This window comes from Myiozetetes cayanensis, unplaced genomic scaffold (assembly GCF_022539395.1).
Source record: "Myiozetetes cayanensis isolate MyiCay16 unplaced genomic scaffold, myiCay2020 scf5-8, whole genome shotgun sequence".
NCBI classification, from domain to species: Eukaryota; Metazoa; Chordata; class Aves; order Passeriformes; family Tyrannidae; genus Myiozetetes; species Myiozetetes cayanensis.
In genome coordinates this window covers 77,732,872-77,753,939 of record NW_026087742.1, presented here as the reverse complement: position 1 = coordinate 77,753,939, position 21,068 = coordinate 77,732,872, and the positions used below count along the sequence as shown (strand labels likewise).

The 21,068-nt window shown below is 40.7% G+C and overlaps 1 protein-coding gene across 1 annotated transcript in view; it reads right to left on the bottom strand.

The window, feature by feature from the left end:
* The window catches only part of PCCA (propionyl-CoA carboxylase subunit alpha), a 302,390-nt gene extending 282,006 nt beyond the window's left edge, over positions 1-20,384 (bottom strand). Inside the window, exon 1 of the mRNA XM_050332062.1 lies at positions 20,184-20,384. Within this exon, the coding sequence (XP_050188019.1) occupies positions 20,184-20,222 (39 nt within the window). The 5' untranslated portion in view covers positions 20,223-20,384. The remainder of the gene's footprint in view (positions 1-20,183) is intronic.
* Between the last annotated feature and the right edge of the window lie 684 nt (positions 20,385-21,068).

The following is a 21,068-nucleotide window of genomic DNA, read 5'->3' as shown; positions in this document are numbered from 1 at the left end:
AGGGATTGGCCAAAATGAGAAGCAAGTACCCCTCAAAATCCAGGGTGTTGTGAGGTGCAAGGTCACACCATGATGGCAAGGATGGCTGTGCTGGGCCCTAAGTGCACCCAGAAGCCCCAGTTGTCCTGACCAGACTCACTTAGGACCTCAACCCACACCCTCTTCCCATGCTCAGGTGCCCCACTCCAGCTTGTTGGACTGTTGCTGAGACCTGTTGCTATCACAGATGTTGCTCTGTTCACCCTGCCCAGTTCTGTTGGGACTGTGCCCTGTCTGTGCTGTGGTTACCCTTAGCTCACCTTTCCACATGAAGCAGCCTTGTGATTTCTCCTCTCCGACAGGCCATGGAAGTTGTAGAAGAAAAGAAGGTCCTGCAAGGGATGTCTAGAAAAAGGGAGATGGGAGAGGTTTGGGAAAGGTAGTATTCTGCCACCACTAATTCTCACGTTTCTGACAGCTGCTCTCAGCTGTGATAGGGAGATCACAACAAATGTGCTTTTCTCCAGCACTTCAGTAGAAGCAGCAATAATTCCTACTCTTTGGAGCTAGATACATTCTCTTCCCATTCAGCTCATTCAGGCTAGGAGCTACCTAGTTTGGAAAGATCTCTGTGTGGTGGAATAGCCTCTGTTAAGGTGGAAGGAAGATATGAAGGCAGCATCTCTTTTATTCCCTGGGCAAGTGTCCAAATTCTGGTCACTGCTGCCTCGTTAGCTGACAGGTTACCTCCTTTCCTCCTGCCACACCTCTGGAATGGCCTTATTTCTCCTCTCTCTCTCTCTCTCTCTTTTTTTTTTTTTTTGTGTGTGTGTGTGTAATTATCTTAATAAGCCCACATGGAGCCAGATACCATTCCCACAGCTGCACCTTGAAAAGTGAGCACCAGTGAGACTTTCTCATCTAGACCCAGCAATAGGGAAGAAGAGACCCTGGTCATATACCTGGAGTTACTGAGGAGGAGAAGGTGATGAAGGCAAAGCCTCATTGGTAGTGATCCACCAGATCAGAGTTTGATTAATATTTAGAAGGATGTGTAAAAACAGCAGGGATATCCATAGTTACACAACTAAAGGACAAATAATGTAAATACAGATGGAGATAGAGCTTGTCCTGTCATTCTTGAGGGCACATAATATCAACCAAAGCCAGAGGAAAAGAGCAGCAGAAAAGTCTCTATTCAGCAGGGAGCACATGCAGCTGCTTAAAAGACCTGAGTGTGGCCAGGTTATTCATATGAGCAGAGTTAAGTGTATACTTAGGCTCTCTCCTACACAGAGGCCCAAAGGCAGTCAGGATTTGACACAGATCACATAGTGATTTAGTGAGGCTATAGGAAATAATCTCTGGATGCACTGTCCCTTTCTCCAGCCAGTAAATCATGGTGCCTCTCTAGGCAATCTGGCTGGCATAATCCTGGGGAGGAAAGTAGGAAAATAAAAAAGGATTTCCATTTTATCAAGATAAAGCTGTAGCCAGAGCTGATAACAGGTTACTTGAAAGAATGCTGGTCATGTACACTTAGTGATTGTTGCTTAATTTGTTTAAGCTGAAAAAAGCCTATTTCTACAGTGGAATACAAATTAGGGTAATTATGTTGTGATGGAGTACTGCATGTATAAGATGAAAGCCTTTCTTTACAAAAGCCTCTTCATCACTTGAGTGGAAGAAAATAGAATCCTGCTTAAACAACATGTTGTTTTCTGTATTTCCATTTGAACAAAAGACCTTCAAATCTTTTCTTTTTTCCCTGTAATATTGCATGGTTTCATTTTCTAAAAGTTCTTTTACTTTTGACAACCTTGCAATTAAACCCTCCAATATACATTCTAATATGTAAATGTACAAGGTCAAGGTAAACATAGTAATGCATAATTGTTTCACAGCTTCCATAGACTATTACTAGCTGGGCATTCAGGTTATATATTTTTCATATTCTCCTGACTATCACAGTTGCTCATAAGCTATCTTCTGCCTTAGTACTCCGTCAGTGTCATAAAAGCACAAAACACAGTAATGTTTGTAGTTGGTTAAAATAAAGTACTGGGCTTTTTAAGATATGTTTTATGAGACACAAGTATCATCTTAGCCCCTTTGTATTTGCTAGCATTACTGGGTTCTCTCAAGAGTTGAAATAGGTACAGTCAGATCAGCTGATCATAAATTACTCAAATACAGATTGAAAGCAATTTATTGCATATATCTATGTATCCATGATAATTATTTTTATTTCAACCAGTAAAAATCTTTATCTCTACATTCTATATGAACTGCAGTTACTGTTTCACATAGGACATCTTCTTAAGCATCAGTATGAAATGCTTATTGCAAGGCTTACACTTACTCAATGCACATACACACTTATCCAAGTGATCTTACCCAGGCCCTCCTTATTCACTTGAGCAAATCTTGTAATTAGTTCCAGTGAATTGCTCTCTGACTAAGACCTACTTGCAAAAGGAAGAATTTGCTGGATTGTGCCCTTAGTTAACATGACAGGTGAGAAAATCAATTTCCTTGTATGGGAAAAGTATAAAGTGTTAAAGTGAATACTCAGAAAATCATTATTCGTTCTCTTCACACTGGAATTCAAAACCAGTATTTGAAGTTTGGGGAAGTTGTCTTAATTAGGATTATTTTAAATGATGTCAATTTAAAGACAGGCAATTTAATTACCAGGAAAACAGATCAAAGCAAATGCTTGACATGAACATTTTAAAATTACTTATCAAAGAAGATAGAATTCAATAAAATAAAGAGGAAAAGAAAGTAAATATGCAGATTACCCAAGTACTCCCCTCTGAGGGAGCTAAGAAGACTCCTTTCCTGGCTTCATGAGCTTGACTGGAAAACCAGTCATCCTTGTAAGAAACAGATACATCAGACCTCATATATGTACATGTACAGAATTAATCCTCTGTCTTTCTCTATCTCCAAAGGAAAACATTATTTTCTAGGTTATTTTTTCAAAAGTAAAGCTACTATCACACATTACATTGCTACATTTGCAAGTAAGGTGTCTGAATCACAGCATTTACAGGTATGATTGACTGTGATACAAGAAGGCACCTAAAAACAGCAGACGTAATTGGACTTGGAACAGCACAGAGCCACACTGAATCACAGGAGTCTCAGCAGGGAAGCAGATTGTGCCCAGTCCTGCCTACCTCAGGAAGGTACAAACATCCCAACAGAGGCATGAGGAAGGGAGCAGTCCCAATACCTCTGTGTACAGGTGCAGGGGGAGCTGAAATCTCTCAGTACTTTGTATGGGGACCTATCGCTGTTTACTTATTTGCATTTTATTCTCATGGGTTCATGATGTCCAGTGACCTGAGTTAAAACATATTCCTAGAGTCACTAAAATTACACAGCGCATTAAGTATGACAAGCAAAAGTTACTTACTAGGGACCTGTAAGACCCCAAGTCTCACTAAGGGAGTTTTACTTTAAAAACATACAGGGCTTCAACAATACCCACTGGCTTATTAGATGACCCTTCACTTCCTTTAACACCTTAAGGGAGAGTGCATAGAAGAGTTGCACACTTTTTCTCAGAGGTTACTTTTAATAGTAAACTTCAGAACAAATACCAGTACTTGGCAACAGTTTAAAGGGTAACATACAACCAAAACAAAGCATTGCACAAAGCATTAGCTTAGCACATGGTAACCCATATAACATAGCAAAATCCAGCCCACTGAGTCCCAAGTTACCCAAAATATTAGGAAAGGACAGTAAAGAAGCAGTAAAGAAAGAAAAAGAGGAAATTATACAGCTACCCCCAGAGACCTGTGAGAGTCCATCTTCCAGGCAGTAGGTCTTAGGCGACATGGACAGCAGATGTACATGGTTTAATTGCTCCGGCCCCCTGTGGCCGCCCCTGCCAGAAGGACTTGGGCCCACCGGCCACTCTGGAGCTCCGGGCGGGGTGGGGGGCGGAGCTCCCCAATCCTGGGCCAATCCAGGGTGTGGTGTGGGCAGCGCTCCCAGGCTGCCTTCGACTAACGGCGGGCCCGCAGCTGCACCAGGAGTCTCACAGGGGTTGCCATGTGAGACAAGGCATCACCTTACTTCGGTGAGTTTCAACGTATCCCTTCCCCCCCCCACACACACACACACTCGAATTGGTCCAACCCAGTAATAAATATAAAGATCCAGTGCCTCACCGTATCTACCCCTTTAGTAAGAAAATTTCTTTGGTCTATTACAACTCTGTTTGCTTTTAATATATTCACTAAATAGAAGGCCAAAACAAAAGGCATAATATGACTGAAAGACAATCAAAACAATTAGTCACTCTTAAACCCTTAGGGAAATTTCGCTGTGTCTTTGTGACTCTGTGAAGAACTGACTCTTCAGGCACAGCCTTTTCTTGCCTTTTTTTCCCCTTTTCCTAAATGAAGAGGTTGTCATTATATGCTATGAAAGAAAATATTTTGATTATGTTATTTGGTGAATATTTGTCCTAAACTTATCTTGTCTCCTTCTGATTTCACTTGCAGTGTCTTTTCAGTAGTCCAAGAAAAAGAGCAGAGCTTCTCCGTTTCAGTTCTCCAAAGTGACTCTTGCAGTCACACAACTCATCAGTGTGCACCATCACCTCCTCAGTATAGAGGTATCACACCTCTACACCAGTAGAGCACATTTTGAGGAATAGTACTCAAATATTTTGTAATGATGATGCCCTTACGTTCAGCTCTGACAAAAGAGAGAGCCTGGGTTTTTATCTCTGTGATCTAAAACAGGTCAGCTCACAGTATTGACCTAGCAAAGCTCTGGGTGATTATTACCATAACACACTGTTATATTTTTTATAAGATTATTCTGTCCTCTGAGCCTTCCACTGACACCCCGTGGAAGTTGCCCCTGTGTATCTGACAGCTGAATTGGTCCTTGGTGAATTTTTAGCACATGGAGCTGCGCATACAACTTCTGTTAACAATAACATGTTGCTATGGGAGCTCTGTGTGTGCAACTCCCTGCTTACTGTGCTGAAAATTGCTCTGGAAGGCAAATGTAAGTATGTCTGGTATTAGCCTAATTATTAAGTAGAATTAGAATCTGGTGTTCTATGAATATCAACCAGACAAGGAGCTTAGTGCGAAGAAGGATGCTCGCCAGCAGTGGCTGAGGTGCTTCTTCTGCATTCCTTTAAACAGAAATCACATCCATAGCCGGGAGACTAATTATTTTGGAACCTAAGGGAAATGCAGCCTATATAAGAGAGAGAGTGATCTGCAGTTAAGGATCAGTGAGCCAACTAATGGCTGGTTAGTCAGGAGGGTACAACTCTAGAATGTTAATAAAATGTGTCTGAAGTCCAACACCTCAGGGAAGAGGCTGAATGCTGTGGAAGATATATGTAGACAGAGGCTCTGTTGTTTTCTACTGCTGAACCACTTCTTTAAAGCAGGTTTTAAAACTGTTTCAAGACTTGTTTATGAATTTCAAAATGCCAGCAGGGTAATAAAGCAAAACACACTGTGGCCAAAGCAAAAGCAGTTGCTAAAGCAAAATATTACCATTTAGTGAAGTACATAAAAAATGTTCGGTGCTTGCTGAGCAGGTGTACAGTGCGGTACTCTTGTACAGTAGAGATTTAGCTGGTTTTGATCTTGCTGTTTCTAATATAGATCATGACTTATTAACCACAACAGTATGTAACATTTTAAAATGTGATATAAATGCTAGCTGTTTAATCCTTACAAGAAACAGCTCAGGTCAATACCATAGCTTTAGCTTTTGGACGGAGAGGAAAAAGTAGAAATCAGTTAGAGGTTTTGACAAGAAAGCCTGTAGGAAATACCAGATGGCTACTTGTCGTGTATTCCTTGGTATAGTGCATGCAGCTGTAATAAGTGCTGCAGAATAATGTATTGATAAATGCAAGAGAACACCACCCTCCTTAAAATGTCCCCTCTTAGAAGACCAACTGCTGTGCTCCTTTGAGCCCCCCCCCCTCTTTTGAGACTTTTATGGGACTGAGGACCTCAGGATAGATTCCACACACTTTGGAGACCTGAGCAACAGGGAAGCTGCAGGAATAGCTGAGAGGCAGGTGACAACACAGCTCCTTGATGTGCATTTGGAAGAAGACACAGATCCATGTTGTGGTGGCCCAGCCACAACAGCCTCCACAACTCCATCCCTTCATGCTGCAGCAGGAGCCTCTGGCTCAAATCCCTCTGTACAGTCCCATCTGAGAGATTTCTGTCCAGCATAGAGCCCTTTTATAGTTGAGGGAAGAGGCAGATATTTGTTTTGCAACTCTTTTACATCTGAAACCACAGTACCAGTTTCTTTTCTTAAATGAATTTTCTATTAGCAGAATGATATCAGTTTCCTGAACAACAGGGACAGGCATTTTCTGTCTCTGTCTGAGAAAGGTGCTAGTGAGACTGTGATATTGTCCCCAAGGCATCCTGTAGTGTCACTTTTATTGAAGCAGATCTCAAGGGAAATGAATCTTTTTACACTAGACCTGGAAGATTACACCACACAAGTAGTCAGTCTCTTTTAGTCTAATCTTTTCTTCCACAGGAATTTATAACGAATAGTCTAGATGGTTTGGTTACTTCACCTCCTCCTCTACTTGTGCTACTAGTTTTTGTGGTCATTGTAGTTTCACTTTTAAAAATTTTTTTGAAAGGGAACAAAAAGTTTGTATACCAATTACACTGAAAAAAGAACTCAACGATTATCAATAGTTATTCCAATTTACAACACCCTAATTAAATTTGCTCTTGAGTTACCTAAAGCATCCATGGGAAAGATGTGTCAGTAGGTATTTTTGTAGTTTTCAGCTTTTGAAAACTCAGATATTTTAGTATATTAGATTTTTTATTGGCAACATATAATATTTAGATGAAATATATTTTAGAAGTTAGGGACACTTCAGAATAAATGAGTGTATATATATAACAAGGGGGTAGAACTCACAAGTTGTCCAGAGCCACTGAAGGAATTCTGCTTTATTAAGTAACAATGGGCTTCCAGTGTGGAAGACTGAACAGTAATAACTTCTTATATATGAAGGGAAGTAGTCAGACCATGGTCTTCACATTCGTATGGTGCAACACTGAATCAGATGATGAATTTGCACCTACAAGGAAGAGGACATTACCAGTCTCTAATGAGGACTCCTTGCTAATAACTGTGCCATTGAATGGTATCTTTGTTACCTTTTGGACATGCATTACTTGGATTGTTGGCATGTTTTAACACCAGCCATTTTATCACATGCTTATAGGTATTTGAATTAAAAATGTCCAGAGTATCCCATACAACCAGTAATAGACACAGATACTAAATGTTTTATAGCAGACTTAAGCAAAAGTTGATCCTTATTTCCACATTCTTCAGCCTTCAATAAGCTCTGGCATTTTTTCATATTTGTTATTCCCCATATGTAGAGATGGACATAAATTCAATACAATGCGTTGGCACACTTCCCAAAAAATGAGTTCATACCATGAGAAATAGATTCTTAACAGAAAATGCATGTTTGTAATTGGGTTTGGCCTGTTTTCATTTCCACATCATTTATAATTTTGTAACAATGAAGTTTGCAGGAAAAACTCATTGAGTGTTTACAGTGAGACCTTTCCAAAATGCAGTCACTGTATTTGGTATTTGAAAACACATCCACAGTTCATGAAGCCCCAGAGTGAAAAGAAATCTGGACTGAGTTTTCAAAACTGGAAAGTGGGGATCTGCGCACAGAATTGGGTGTTGGGTTGCACAGCTGCAGTGGACTGACTGTCCCTTGACTGGGAACCAGAGCAACCAAGCAAAAACTGGAGCTTGCCTGCTGCTGTGCTGGTGAGGAAATATTTGCCTACATCATTTCAGCTATGCCATGGTGTATTTGTTACTTTGTGATGACTTAAGAGATCCTGCTTTCCTAATCATGGGGGAAATAAAGGACTACAGGCAGTTTTCTTGCTCTCAGCCACCTATAACTTCCATTTCTGGATGTCTTCTGGGCTGTGCTAGCAAGTGCTTGAGTGGAGAAGATGACAGCATGGAACATTTCTATTCAAGTAGTGAACAGAAAAAGTTTCTTTACCAAAATGCTTCAAATTCCTGAGCAGACTAATGCTTCCGGCTTGACTTGTGACTTCTGTGTCAGGTCCCTAAGGGCTCCTTCAAGCTCTACTGTCCCCAGCAGGCTTCCCAGTGACCTCCATGCACACCAGCTCCACCCAGGGCACTGGGCTCTGTTTTGGCTTATCCATGACCCATCTCAGCCAAATATCTGCACTGTCTCTGGCCAGTGCTGGGCCCAGCACCTTGGAGAGTTTGTCTCCTGGGCTCACTGCTTCACAAAAACGTCAAGGGCTCTTGGCACTCATGGGATGACACCCGCCAGGGGCTTGCATGGCCAGCCCGGGGGTCCATGCAGCATCCCAGTGCACAGCCCTCTCATGGGGCAGCCTCGCTCCTGCTGCTCCCTGCAGAACATCTGTCTTTGGGAGCAACCCTGAATGAGGAACAGGGGGCCTCACCTGAGCATAACAAAGGCAAAACAACAGTGATTTTCCATGCAGACTGTACCATCAGGAGTTTGTGGGGAAAAAAAGTAAGATTTGCCCTTTTCACTGTTGTGATTGTGTTCACAGGCATGACTATTCAGTCAGTCTCTGTGTGTCCAAATAGTTTTATACCATATGGAACTGGAGTTTCTTTTGGTATCTGTTTTCTTTTACATCTTTTTTCACCCTGTTTTTGAAACTTTATCTACTGGCGTGATATACATGTTTCATTGTCTCTGAAACCATGGTACTCATAACTGGGGAACCAAACCCTCACAGGGGGCAAAGATCGCATCCCTCATAGCTGCAGTTCCAAAATCCTAAATTTTACATGGATTCTGATGGCTTGAGAGCTTCTATCTTAGAAACTAACAGATCAATTTGACATATTTTAAAAAAATATTGAGTTCACACTCTTCTCTAAACCTGGATGTTTTAATTTCCTCAGCTGTTCTTATTTGCTTTACTTAAGGAATAGTATTATGTCTTCAGTTTTTATTAAACGTTGTTTGTAGTCCACAGTTCTTGCCTGCAGTGGACAAGAAAATATATTTCTAAAGACCAAATGTAATTAATAAGTTATTGCAGCTGATGTAGCAGAGCTATAGCTCATGTTAACTGCTACCTTTTATTCCATACAAGCTCCTGGCCTATTCCTCTCAAAGATCTGCTTTCTTACAGTCTCCTCAAAGGCATTTTAATGGGAATTTTGATCAAGACAATGCAGCAATCTTTGAGCCTTGATACAGTGCAAAATACCGTGGTTTTTTCTTTTTTTTGGTTTTTTTTACTTTACAGAAATTGCAAACAGCTCTTTATCCTGTCCTATAGACTAGAGGGCTGGGAGCTAAAAGGATAACACTTGATAGAATACTTCTTTATTGAAAAATATCTGTGAGTAATCCAAGGGAGTTGTTTGAGATTTGTCTGAGTCACCAATCTTTGAAAATTGTGCTTCATGCAGAAGGGGGAATTGTTATTCTTCATTTGCATTGAGAAAGGGCAGGTTGCCACAGATCTCACCTGCGTGGGTAATGGCTATGTCTCCTGAGAACTGCGTTCATGAGGGATTCAGGTCTGTAGGGCAGTCGCTGTGCTACCCACTCTGTAGCTGAGTGTGTGCCTGGGACACACTCTGCAGTAGTGCAGGGTGCCGAGTGCTTCTCTGAAACACTGAGCACTCTGACCATTGACTCAGGTGGAAAATGAGTGAAGGGTTACATCTCTTTGTAACATTTTACAGGACTAGATCGTGACTTTTAGTGGTAACATTACTGTTCAGTAGGCATCGATTTAAAAACATACTATGCAGTGTTTTACATGGGTATGTCTCTGATTCCTTTACAAATGGCCTTTTCCTCTTGTAAATACCCCTGTAGATCTAATTTGGGCCTCATTCTTCTGTTAATCTATAGTAATTCCCATTAACTTCAGAGAGTGTGCCCCACATGAAACAGTGTCAGGACATGGCACAGGCCAATATTGTATTATTGCAGAAAATTACAGCTTGCTTTTTATTTTTCCAGTTAATTTATTATTGTTGGTTTTAAAACTTTTTATAGTTTGCAAAAGCCTATGAATTTGTTTTAAAACTTGTTAGGAATCTAAGTTAATGTATCAACAACATTTCTTGTTTTCAGAGTATTACGATTTTTAAGGGCATTATGGCAATAAGATCTGTGTTCCATAAAACATGCTTACATTGTATTTTTCTTAGTTCTTTCCAGATTTGATGTCTTATTAGGTTTTGAAAACTCTCTCACAGCTAGTGAGAAAGTAGTTTCCTGTTGATGACAGAGTATTGGCTTGCCATTTTAATGCTTTTGCCTCCACTTCTTTTCTGGGACAGATATTCAGACACATATCACCCTCTTGCAGTAGAAAAATCATTTCAGCTATTTAGCTTTTTTCCTTAGACAGATATTCTTTGGGTTTTGTGACAAAGTGTCATTTAAGGAGGAGATATTCAACTTGCCATATTTGGAAATCTATCTTAAAAGTAAACATTTGGTCGTCTGTCAGTATACACCTGGCCAAGGTCTGAAGACCATAGCCACCGACTTTTTGGGAGTTAAAGGTAGTGGGGTGTTCAGACTTTCTGGAAATAGTTTTGTTTAGGTATACCCATCTACAAGAGGTAAATATGAAATACTGGCATTTAACCACTTTAAAGAAAAAAAAGAATGAACCTCCCCCCATATTCAAAGAATAAACCTCACCCCGTGTTAGTATTTCCCTCCTTCCAAAAACTTCCGTGCATCTATGACAAGGCTATTTTTAGTACTGTACAATCTACAATTTACAGCTACTCAGATGTTAATGCACCAGGTTCTTACCTGAATATAGGTTCTGTATCTAACACCATTTTAAATTAAAGACAGCATGTTTGCTGAGTCCAGGACACTCTCGGTATGTGGGCTAAATGCACTCTCTTGGCTTACTTCCTCAAATATATGTTTGCCTCTGCTTGTCAGGTATGACATATGATAAGGCAGAACTGGAATTATTTATTGTACCATTGCACTGAGGTAAAAATGGGACAAATATATGATTTCAGTAAAGAATTGTTCTTCATCTGGTTCCCTGTGCAAGGTGGTCAAGGTGGCTATAGGCTGTCTTCTGCAGGGGATGGACGGACAACCTCACTGATCTAGGGTGATCATTTCAGCCTACAGCTTGGCTATTGTCCCTATCCAGTTGAAGAAGCTACCCTAAGCTGATTCCTGTTTCCCTGCAGAGTGAACTGTGGCCTGGAATAGCACACAAACTGCAACATCATCTTACAACGGGTGAGAACATGTACTCCAAATACAGGTAGAGTAATAGATTATCCTGAGTTAGAAGGGACCTACAAGGATCATCAAAGTCCAGCTCCTGGCCCTTCACAGGACCATCCCCAAGAGCTCACACCATGTGCCTGAGAGCACTGTCCAAATGCTTCTTGAGCTCTGTCAGGTTTGGTGCATGGCCACGTCCCTGGCAAACCTGTTCCAGCACCCAACCACCACATGTGTACACTACAATTATACATGTACCCAGGTGAGGGCTAGAAAAGCACTTCAGCATAGGATTTGGATGTGACTGATGTACCTTAATCTAAAAAGTTGTGTAAGAAAGCCCTAACTGCAAAATATATTGTATGCTTTTCCTGGTATCACCAGTGTGTTAGGTGACCCTTAAATGCAAGAGCATGTAGTGCCACAAAAAACATTGTCAAAGTGATGGGACACCAGGCCATAGGCTGTCCTTTGCCTCAGTAGATCCAGTCTCAGCTCCATAACCACAGGCTTGCAAGCACTGGGGAATTACTGAGTTCTGCTCTGGCTTCCCAGGATTATTTATGTATTTGGCTAGGTGTCTTCCCTCTTCTGGCTGACTGCCCTACCACCTAGGTTTTTATTTGATGTTTCTTCTTGCCTGCCTTCCTTCTGGCCTCATAACTCTTGCATTCCTGTCTCTGCTGCAATCCAGGCATAGAGGATGTGGCCCCCACTCAGCTGCTCTTCACTTACAAGGCTCCCCAGGAAAGTTGTGCCGTACCCCTCGATCCTTCAACAGCTCTGAGCCCACGTCATTTTAAATGTATCCCTTATCAATCAGACTGTCTCTGAAAACAAATTCAGTCTCCCAGTTCAGAGCAAATCAGACTACTGAAGCCCTAACAAGGGATGAGGGTTAAGCACAGCATTTCTGACACAGCTGTGAGGAGCTCCCTAACCAATATGGGGCATCAGGTAGATTGCCTTTTGAATTTAAATGTTTAATTTAACTACATTCTTTAACACCCCATGTGACTAGGCACCTAATCTGCTTGTGAAACCTACTCAGGAAGCAATAAAGTGCCTTTCTGGATCACACTAGGGTTGTCAGAACCATGCTACATTCAGAAACGCAGCAGTCAGCTCACCCTGCTTCCACTGCCAGTGCTGTGGTCCAAAACCCATTGCCAGCTGGGGTGTGGTGACCATAAAACACTTGGCACCGAGTGCTACATGATCCTTGAGGACACTGGTTCTTGGAAGGAGAAGTACTCCTACCTACTTAAAAGATGCCCTAAGGGGTGGATTTTCTTTCCTCATCTCTTTTTTTGTTGTTCCACTCACTACATCTTGCAGTAGACTTTATAGATGCAATGTAAAGGTTTCAACATTTTTAAGGTATCATGAGGATGCTGATAAAATTTGTAAGGGAGAATAGTTAATTTCTCTAATAGTAATATAGTCCAAGCGGAATTGTGTTTCATTTATTATTTTGTAAATTATTTGATTAAATTAACTTTTCTCTGAAACCTGCTATATATAAAGATGTGTCTTTTTCCTTCAGACACTACACTGCTTTTGCTTCACATAAGCAATTTCACCTTTTCTTTATCCTTTTCTAATTGCTGAAAAGAAGAAAAAGTGATTAAAAAGTAAAACATACAGTTAAATAGGAAATGTAATTTCACTCTGGTATAAACAGAGTTGAGGAGGAGATGTATGCCTCTTTCTCAGTCCTTACTCACAGGTAATGCGAATATCTGGGAATATACGTACAAATGCTCCCACATTCCCCAGTCTGCAGTTGCTTTTCTAATAGATATGGGAAAAGTGTTAGATGGTTCTTGGAAGATCTGAATGATGATATTAGAAATAATGAAAAACTACAGTGAAATAATATCCTAGCACTGTAGCAGTGGAGTCAGCAAATATAAAAATATTGAAAAGCTGTAGTGGCTTCTTTTTGTATAAGACAGGGCATTTTAGCAAAAGACATAACAGAAGACAAAAAGCGATTTCTTATACTCAGAGTTGGCTACAGCAAGTTTCCTAGCCTGATGTGGCTACAGATGATCCAAGACAAGTTTGTTCAGTAACATCAACTTCTGTGGAATGTTTGGAGAAAAGTAAATAGCTTTTCCCTTAGCTGTAAATCAGAAGTTCAGGCTATTTCTTTAGAAAGAGACAGATTTTTACCACCACATCCCACTACCTATCTCTCATATTGCTACACATGATAACTGCCAGGTGATATCTGTCATGGAAAGTTGGTCTGCTTCTGGCTCCTGCTGCTTTTACTGCTCTTCCTCAGAGCTTTCTCAGGCAGACTGAGAGTCAGGATTTAGTCCTTTTTAAGGGTGAGAAAACATGGAGTAATTTTTATTACCCAGATTCACTCCAAAACGAAGGTTAGTGTAGTTTAGGTTTAGGGTTTACCTACAGCCATACTGAGCATTTCTCAGTCCTGGACATCACTTTCTTAGAAAATAAAGATTAGAGAGAAAATGGAGCTTAATCACTCTTTAAAACAGGCTACATTGCAGCCCAGCTCCTCAGTTGCAGTGCAATAGGGAGAATTAATTAATTCCTTATAGCTGGCAGAGTAGCCATCCTTCTAAATTGAAAGAGATGGCAAAGTCCCTCTCAGCTTGCTCTGGTCTGCATAATTGGTGTGTAGTTTCAGATTAACAGAACTAATCTGTAGAGACAAAGTTAACTGGAAATATATACCTACCAGCCATTGTTATAAAGTAACTTCACTATTGGTTTGTTGGATTTTGTTTGGGTTTTTCTTTCCCCTGAAACATAATTCATCTAGTTTGCTGTATATGGGGCAGTCTAACTATTTTCCTGAAATTAGTTATGCCACTGTGACAAGTAATAAACTTTATGTCTAAGCTCAGAGCTTACCTGATTTTACCTGAAAAATGTTAAGCTGAGAGCATACCTGAAAAATACCAGTGTTACAAGGACAGTGCACTGTTAATTCAGGGTTGTGCATGTCTTGCCTACCAAGATCAGGGGAGTTTCTTGATAATTTCTGATAACATGGTAAAGTCTATTTTGTCTGGTTTATGTTTGAGTAAAGAATTAAACAGGATATGAAGTCTTAGGCAGCTGAGAAATCAGATTGAAATGCCAAAGCAAGTTTGTAGCTGTCCTTGATACTATATCTTTTGAGATAGATATAGATCATGCAAATCTCACTATAGTAATACTTGAGGTTGGCTGACTTTTGAATGCTTAATCTTTTGACCTTTATGATGTATTAATGTTTTCAACATATTTATCTAAACTTTTAAGGAGAAGGCATCTCAAATTATGTGTGGAGGGGGAAAAAAAGAAAGGAAAGAAATCTGGAACCAATAAACTTGTGGAGCTTGTAAATTCCTTCTTTCCAAGTTATTCATCCTAAAGAGGGTACAGGCTCTGCTTCTTAGAAACAAAAATGCAGACAGAGGAATGGGACGCTTAATGAGCATAATATATCTGGAGGCTTCAGACTGAGGACAACCTGTGCTAAGTATCTGCCTTAAATTCTTTCCCAAAATAAAAGGTTTCTCCTACAAAATAGTCAAAATTAGAGGAAAATTAATCATAACTTCACTGAAGGACACTGGCCTTCGATGAAGGTTATGTCCATGGTAACTTTACTGTGACTGTCATAGTGCAGGAGGTTTAGTCTATGTGGAAAACATTTTTTTGTTGTTGTTTTTCTTTTTTTTTTTTTTTTTAACCATTACCACTTCAAAGTGGATGAAAGAACACTGTAAAAAAGAGACTTAGGAAAATCATCTAGGGGCAAAAGCCACAGAGAGGAAATTTGAAGCCACAGAATATTTTTTAAGGAAAACTGATCACATGAAAACAGGAAAGGAGATGATTAAATTGAAAATATTTGGCAACCTCAAGTATAACAGACACCAGTAATCATTAGCTGACGTGTTTTCTTTATAAACTGAACATGAACAAGCTGCGTATATGCAATACATGTCACATTTCAGGTGCGAGCCAGGTTATGTGAGCATTATTTTATGATTCCCAGCCATGTGTGTTATCTCACCAATGCTCCCAAAATCCCTGTGGAATATGGAGACTATAGAATTGAGACTACAAACCTTAAAACTGAAATATTTCATCAATAAGGCAGAGTAAGCTGCTCTACCATTCATGCATCTCATCTTGTGGGAAGTGTTATAGATCCATGAGGCCTGGACTTCACATTGGGGTCTCTTGTTCAACCTCAAAGAAGTAGAGTGAGAAGACATCACTGCAATAAATCAGGGGAATTGTATTATTTGTCGGTTCTATCAAAGGTTGATAATTGTTCTCTGTGAATTGGGCGTCTGGATTACCTTATCTATAGTGTTTACCCCTTAAAGTGCAGAAAGAATGGCAACCTGTGTGCCCAACTGCTGCTTTTGCTCTCTGCTTGTACCCCTGAGTGTAGCTACAGCTGATTCTGTAGCATGGTAGCATTTCATTGTTTTTAAAATAAATGTCTATAAATTAAAATGTATTTTCTTTATCTTAGAGACAGTTTAAGATAACAGAAAGGAAATACTGGAAATACTTAGAAATGTTGGAAGACAAAAATGCTTGAACATATTCTCAAAGATTTTATACCTTTGAGATTAACTGTATCTTTGAAAGGGGGAGATTTAGCCCAACTCCATGGGTCCAGTGGCTTCATAGGGATAATCTGCTGCAGTCAGAGGAGAAGGGTTGTATTATTTCATTACAGGGGATCTCCATCTTTTTAACCCATGTTCCTGAGAGATGACTAATTGTCCCTCCAGTATAAGGGTTTGGGGATTTCCGGGGAAACCCCACAAGGCAAAACAGGCTCATAGCACTACATGCTTGAGAACCCTAACTCTGCTTCCAAAGCCTCACAATTTTTCCATCAACAGTCACAGCACAGTGATTTATGTGAGATGAGTGCAGTGAAAAGCTGACAGGTGAGTACTGCTCATTTTATCCTGCTACTTAGGGGACTCCTAGACCAGGTCACCCAAGAGGTCTCTGGGGAGGTGACAGGGAAGATACTGAGCTCTGTCTACCAGCAGGACACAGCCAGATACTGCTCCCATCTCCTTGGTGAGAAAAAGTTAAATGTTTTTCCAATTACAGTTTCAGGTAAAAGTTAATCAGGGACAAAAGCATCTAATCCCAGTGTCACTGGAAACACAGACTCTTGGATCCCTTTCAAACCCCATGACTAGGTGATGCCATTCCTCATGGAAACAGGCAAGTTCCCCTTGCATCATGATTTCTTTGGAGTCCCCTACTATTCCAATTTTAAGCCTGAGCCTGTGTATCTGGAAAGGAAAGGAAAAGGAAAAGGAAAAGGAAAAGGAAAAGGAAAAGGAAAAGGAAAAGGAAAAGGAAAAGGAAAAGGAAAAGGAAAAGGAAAAGGAAAAGGAAAAGAAAGGAAAGGAAAGGAAAGAAAAAAAAGAAAAAAGAAAAAAGAAAAGAAAAGAAAAGAAAAAAAAAGAAAAGAAAAGAAAAGAAAAGAAAAGAAAAGAAAAGAAAAGAAAAGAAAAGAAAAGAAAAGAAAAGAAAAGAAAAGAAAAGAAAAGAAAAGAAAAGAAGAAAATAAAAAGAAAAGGAAAAAAAAGGAAAAAAAAAAGAAAAGAAGAAAAGAAAAGAAAAGAAAAGAAAAGAAAAGAAAAGAAAAGAAAAGAAAAGAAAAGAAAAGAAAAGAAAAGAAAAGAAAAGAAAAGAAAAGAAAAGAAAAGAAAAGAAAAGAAAAGAAAAGAAAAGAAAAGAAAAGAAAAGAAAAGAAAAGAAAAAAAAAGAAAAGAAAAGAGGCAGATCATAGGGATGCTGAACTGCAAAGAGAACATGAAGCTGTTTTGTGTAGAAGGGCCAAGACTCTGCCTTGTGCTGGGACAGGGGTGTGCTTCAGGTCTCACCAGCCTGGTACAGCACTGAAGGGCCCCAAGCAGAGAGGGCTGGGAATTAGTTACCCACATGTTCCTTCTCCCCAGGGCAGCACTTTGTTTCAGCCCACAGGGAAAGCAAGAGCACTTTTGGATCATGCAGGCCAATTTACTAATGAGAAAAATCTGACCCTAATGAGAAATGAGTAGTCACAGTAATGCAGGAGGATATGCTGAATGTCATCACATATTATCAAATCCATTGTCATAACCTCTAAATTCCAGTTATCTCTTCCTGTCCGACCAAATCAGCCTAAACTCACAGACCAACCCACTGATTGTGGACCACAGTGCTGTCTGTGGATGTTTGCTTTTCTCTGAAACCAGCTTGCACATCCCCCTGTAACTTCTCAAAAACCACCTCTGTTCTAACCATCGGTTGTAAGGTGAAGTATGAGCACAAACTGCTTTCAATTTCCATCACCAGTTTTCTACATTAGACTTTAATTCCCAAATTGTATATTCACAGTTGCAGTCAATAATTACAGAATTTTCTATTACGTTAACTGTAGCAAACTGAAATCTAATACCTCTGAAAATACAGAAGATAACCCAAGTGTTGTACAAATAAAAAAAACATTTCTGAATGGAGCCCAGCAACTCTCCTCTAATTACTTTAAATTTCAGTGTATAGAAAGTATGTTGAGTGACAAGTCAATTTATTTGCATGCTGGAAAAGTTCATGTTCTAGGCATGTGTTTATATGAAAACAGCTTCAAGCATATGCTTTTTATTTTTCCCAAATAGACAGATGATTTTTTTGCCTAGAGGCTCATAATAGGTTTTCTACTCATATGCTACAGTTAGCACACATTTTTTTTCTTATTTATAGTTTTGTGGGTGTGAATCTACTGTTCTTGGAAGATGTTGGATTGACAGTCCTGCAAGATACTCCAACCTGCCCTGCTATGTTCCTTAATCCTGACCTGATGAAAACACCTCCTGGGGAGAGAAAGATCTTTGCTCTTCATCCCCTGCTGATGTCTGGCTTCTTCACTGAAGGCTGCCCACAACCTAGCAAGCAAGACCACTTCTCTGGGTACTCAGTGTGGTTTGCGCATGTGCTTGGAGGAACTGTCTGAATATTTATTTGTTTACTAATCTTTTAATTCTATAGACACAGAAGCCTAAAATTCAGTTTTCTTGAGCATACTGAAAATTAGGATATGCGTTGAAGAATAATTTTGCATGGAGCTGAATTTGCCTTATAAAATTCAGTACTTTATATAGATTTCTAAAAGAGTACCAATGTCCTTGTTTTATAGAAATATTTCCATTTCAGTAACCCATATCCTAAAAAGGAAAAAAAAAAAAAGTTGATTGCCTACTTCTCTGCTAAGCTCCAGGTCCCTTTCACAATGATCTCAATCAGACATTCAATTATGTTAGATTTAAAACCATTTTTTTTAATAGAAAGAAAACTGCCTTACAGATGTGTTAAACCAAACCACAGCTTAGGGCTAGAATCTGATGGGATAAACCTTCGTAAAATTCAACCTTAAGAAGATGCAGAAATACCTTTTGGAAATAAATAGCAATTGAGTGTTCTGTTCTTTACTTGATTTTTAAAACTCAGTCCCTGAGGCAGAGTGTGGTCCTTGCCTTGGCAGCAGTTCAAATCAGCTGAAATAAACCTGGAGGTTTCATTTTGTCTGGCTTGCCCAAGAGACAACTCTGATCCATATGGAGACTGAATATAAAGCATGTAGGCATGCAGTGACAAAAGGTGCCTATGGGAAGCAAAGGGCAAGAAATCAGGATGGGTCAGCTGAGTAAACATCAAAGACTCTCAAATAACCAACAGAAAAGTAAATATTCTCAAGCAAATGGGATATGCCCATAACACCACTGAGATTTTATAGAAAACATTCTTTGAAAACAGTTCTGCTGGGGTGTCTCTATTTGTCTTTCCCTTTCTGGAATATTGAATTAAAATGGTCTGTTTGCTCTAAAAGTTCATCAGTTCTTGCTACTCAGTCCCCAGTGCAGCCTCTTGACACCTCAATTATCTCTTCAGCAACTCCTGATAGTACCACAGAAGTTGGCATTGCCCATCTGGATATTTCTAATACACCACACCATGAGACTTGCTTAGCAAAATACATGCAGGTACAGAGGATAAAAGGTTTTTATCCACAGAAGGGCTGTGCGAGGTCTAGGAATTATTTAAAATCCACTTAAACCCCATGAAGGCAAGAAGTAATGCATTTAAGGATTATTATCTGAGAGTATTAAAGGAACGTATTTTAAAGACAAGAATCCCTACATGATTTCTATTGCTTCATTTCCTGCAGAAATTAGGATGAAAGATTAACGTACCTGTTCATTTCAAGGGCTCAAGCCCCTAACTTTGCCATTCTTTGGTAACAGCGAAACTGGTGTGAGCTATATATGATGTAATCACTGCTTATTATAACTGATTGGGAGGGGTTTTTTGTATGTCAGTGTTGCTCTGGCTTAGTCAGTGATATCTCTGGTGTGCTGCGCATGGGAGTTGATCATTTTGGTTACATGAGGAACTCCCCCCCCAACAGCTGATTTAGTCACTTAATATCTGGCATGAGTGGTGGGATGAATGAATGCTGCTTGAGGCTAAATCTCCTTTCACAGCTGTAACAGAAGGGAGGTTGCCAAAAGCTCATGCCTTACTTAGCCTGTGATTTCAGGCTAAGGCACAGCAACTTTCTGGAAGCACAGTGGGACAATAAAAGATGTGCTAAATATACAAGTCCGTGGAAGGCAAATAAAACATATGAGTTTTCTTTTGGCTGCTGGTGGTTGGTTGGTTTTGGTTGGGAAACAAGAACCTGACCCTGAAGCTGTTTTTTGCACCTCTACCTGTCACTGCTGCTTGATATTCCCGTTACCACTGTATAGACAAAGAAAACGTGGGATATTTCCCATACAACTGTTCCAATACCAGGTTATCATTATATCTACATTACCTTTTGTGCAGTGGAGCATCTTTTTTCAATCATATTCATGTCTTCAGCAGATGTGGATTTTCATGGGTGTTTGAGGGCAGGCAGGGCCAGCAAGCCAATGGGCTGGGCTGCCTCTGCTCAGCTGGCAGCAGAGGAGCCTGCAAGCTGTGGATTGCTCCCGCGTGGGTGCCATTAGAAAGCCTTGAAAACGTAAGCCGTGGAAACCAAAGATAAAGGGTATTAATGTGAAAGGGCTCGTGAATGTTATCTACCCCACAAAAAAAAGTATATAGTTTAACAAAGACGTCTTCTTCCCTTCTCCTCGAGGTATCGAGGTTTAGTTTCCGTGGTCCCGCCACCGGCACGGCCTCTCAAAACTGGCGATACCTGTGAGTGAGGCTGAGCCCTGACAAGCCCCACCGCTACCCCATCCGCGCCGCTTCTTGGCGCCGTGTTTGCAAACACCGCCCCCCACAAAGTTCCCGGAGACGGGGTACACCGCGCCGGCACCGCAGAGTACCCTCCCCGAACCTCCCTGAGGTTTCTTGGCCGCTGCTTCTTCCGAGGGCGCGTACGGGATCCCGCCCGGCGGTGCGGCGACACACAGGCGCCCCAAGGAGCTCCCAGCACCGCGGTCACTCTGGAGAGGGCTCTGGGGATTCTAGGGACAGGAGGGGAGCCACAGCACTGTTCCTCCATGTCCCTCCGGCGCCAAGAGCTAGGCGGGGGTGGCGAGCGGTCGGGATTAACTGTGGGAGGTTGCTCAGAGGCTCCGGAGCCCGGCAGGCAAATTTCACAAAGTGAAATTTGCGCGTGTCCCCCGTGTCGCTCCCGAGAGCTGGCGCTGGGGCATTCCACGGGGACTTCGCCCCTCGTTGCTGGAGTATCCCCGGCGGCGGGGACAGC